Source organism: Merops nubicus, unplaced genomic scaffold (genome assembly GCF_000691845.1).
Source record: "Merops nubicus isolate BGI_N331 unplaced genomic scaffold, ASM69184v1 scaffold12120, whole genome shotgun sequence".
Taxonomy (NCBI): Eukaryota; Metazoa; Chordata; class Aves; order Coraciiformes; family Meropidae; genus Merops; species Merops nubicus.
Window position 1 is genome coordinate 27603 of NW_008582220.1, and position 1898 is coordinate 29500.

Below are 1898 nucleotides of genomic sequence, written 5' to 3' on the forward strand. Positions count from 1 at the left end.
CACGTTTTTCCCCCTTAGGCATTTCTTACCTCCAAGACAGCTAAGACAGTATCCAGCTGGTCCTCCCGCAGCGTGATGTTGTTGGAAATTTTTCTCATTGTGTGTATTGACTGCAACCTCACCTCCTCAATTTCATCATTAAACATGTCAACCAAAAAATCCAGGCACTTCTCCGCAAAAGAAGGTGAGGACTGAGCCAACATACAGAGGGCTTCAACTGCAGCAATCCGAACCTCTGTTAAAGGAGAGGGAGGGAATTAATTGTTAGTGCTATTTAAAAGGGCATAGCACCCAACAGTCAGGCCTTGTATTATATTCAAGGACTGGGCTGAGGGCAGGAGGTGCTAAGGAAACACTGAGGATGATGGAGATAAAGCAAGGACCCACGCCACTGGGGACCTCTTTGCAGACAAGTCTTCAAATCAAAAGCCTCACACCTCTAATACAGCACACGCTGCTGTTGTAAGCATCTGCAAGAGGGACTGGAAGGTAAAAATAAGTCTCCTACCCAGCAATAAATATGTATTTCATAGCACATTTTGCAAGTGTAGCATTAACCCCGGTATCTTAAGGAAACTAATTTAGGTAATTAAACTCTGCTTGTTTTAGTCTGCCTCGCATTTTAATTGCTTGGAGCATTCACTGCATTTTTAACTTGCTACGTAGCACTTCATGAATTGCTGAAAAGCCCTAGAGTATCATCACTCCAGCAGTAAACAGAGTGAAGCTCCTCTGCTTCATGACTCCACATTCCTCAAAAGAAAGGAAAAAGGTGCCAGCTGATTATTAAAATGACTCAGAATTTAAGAAAAACAAAACAGGAAAAAAGTGTCCAGAGTTTATTTATGTTGTAAAACATCAAAAGAATTTAAAGAATACCCAAGTATAACAAAGCTTCAGTGGAGATGAGACACTTTTCCCTGGAGCCATCTTCACAAGCTTCTATAACATTTATGTGCCAGGATCATAAAAATAAGAATTAATCTGATGTCTTGCAAACATTATTGTTTTAAACCTACTTCTATTTTTCATTCAAAATAGCTCATCTCGAAAACATTTACTTAAACTCATGTGTAGCTTTTAGGCCTATTGTTCTTAAAGATGACATTCAACTCCTGATGATTCTGATTAAGTAGAAAAATGCAGACACAGCAAGACCCATGCTTATTCAGTAACAAAGCTTTTGTCACAACTGAGTCTCCACAGTCATTAAGACCAAGGTATCAGAGAAGAAAAAACATTTTGACAATATTGCCTTCATAAGCTGACGCACTAATTCAGATTTAAATTGCAACATGGAATTCAGTAAATGAAGCAGTGCTGCAAGTAAGGTAGAAGAAAGCTCAGCAGTATTTAAAAATGCTGCTGTGGAGGGAAGAGTTCTATGATATTAAAAAAATCTGTGTGTGTTCCACATCTGTCCATTTTATCGACGCTCCCCGATAGAATGATACTGGCACAAGAAACATGTTTTACAGGTTAATGGACTGAGTCAGTAAAAAAAACCCTTTACTGTTAAGGGAAAAAAAATAAAAAGTTGTATTTTCAAGCTTCAGGGAGAATTTAGCTGTTAAGAAAACATGCTTTTATTTGCAGGAGTCATGGAGCAATAAACCAACTTTTACAACACAATCAACACCAATACTTTTGTTACAGTGGTTTTGCACTTTCTAATTTAGCCTCGTCCTTTCAGTAATATTAAAAGCAAATTCAAGGATAATAGTCAGAGCTTGGCATTTTCATGGTTCTATGCAAATACCAGCTGTTTTCAACAGCCTTAAGAAATATAAATCTTAGTTGACCCGTAGGAATGCTGGGCTGGAAGGAGGAGCACACAAGACCCTCCTGAGGCCATCAGCACAGTCAATGCCATGGCCAAACCTAGGAGCTCAGGAATG

The 1898-nt window shown here is 39.0% G+C and overlaps 1 protein-coding gene across 1 annotated transcript in view; it reads right to left on the reverse strand.

The window, feature by feature from the left end:
- INTS4 (integrator complex subunit 4) overlaps positions 1-1898 on the reverse strand; it is a gene marked incomplete at its 5' end in the record, with an annotated part of 37367 nt that overhangs the window by 23331 nt on the left and 12138 nt on the right. Inside the window, one exon of the mRNA XM_008937079.1 lies at positions 30-235. Coding sequence (XP_008935327.1) covers positions 30-235 — 206 coding nt within the window. The remainder of the gene's footprint in view (positions 1-29; positions 236-1898) is intronic.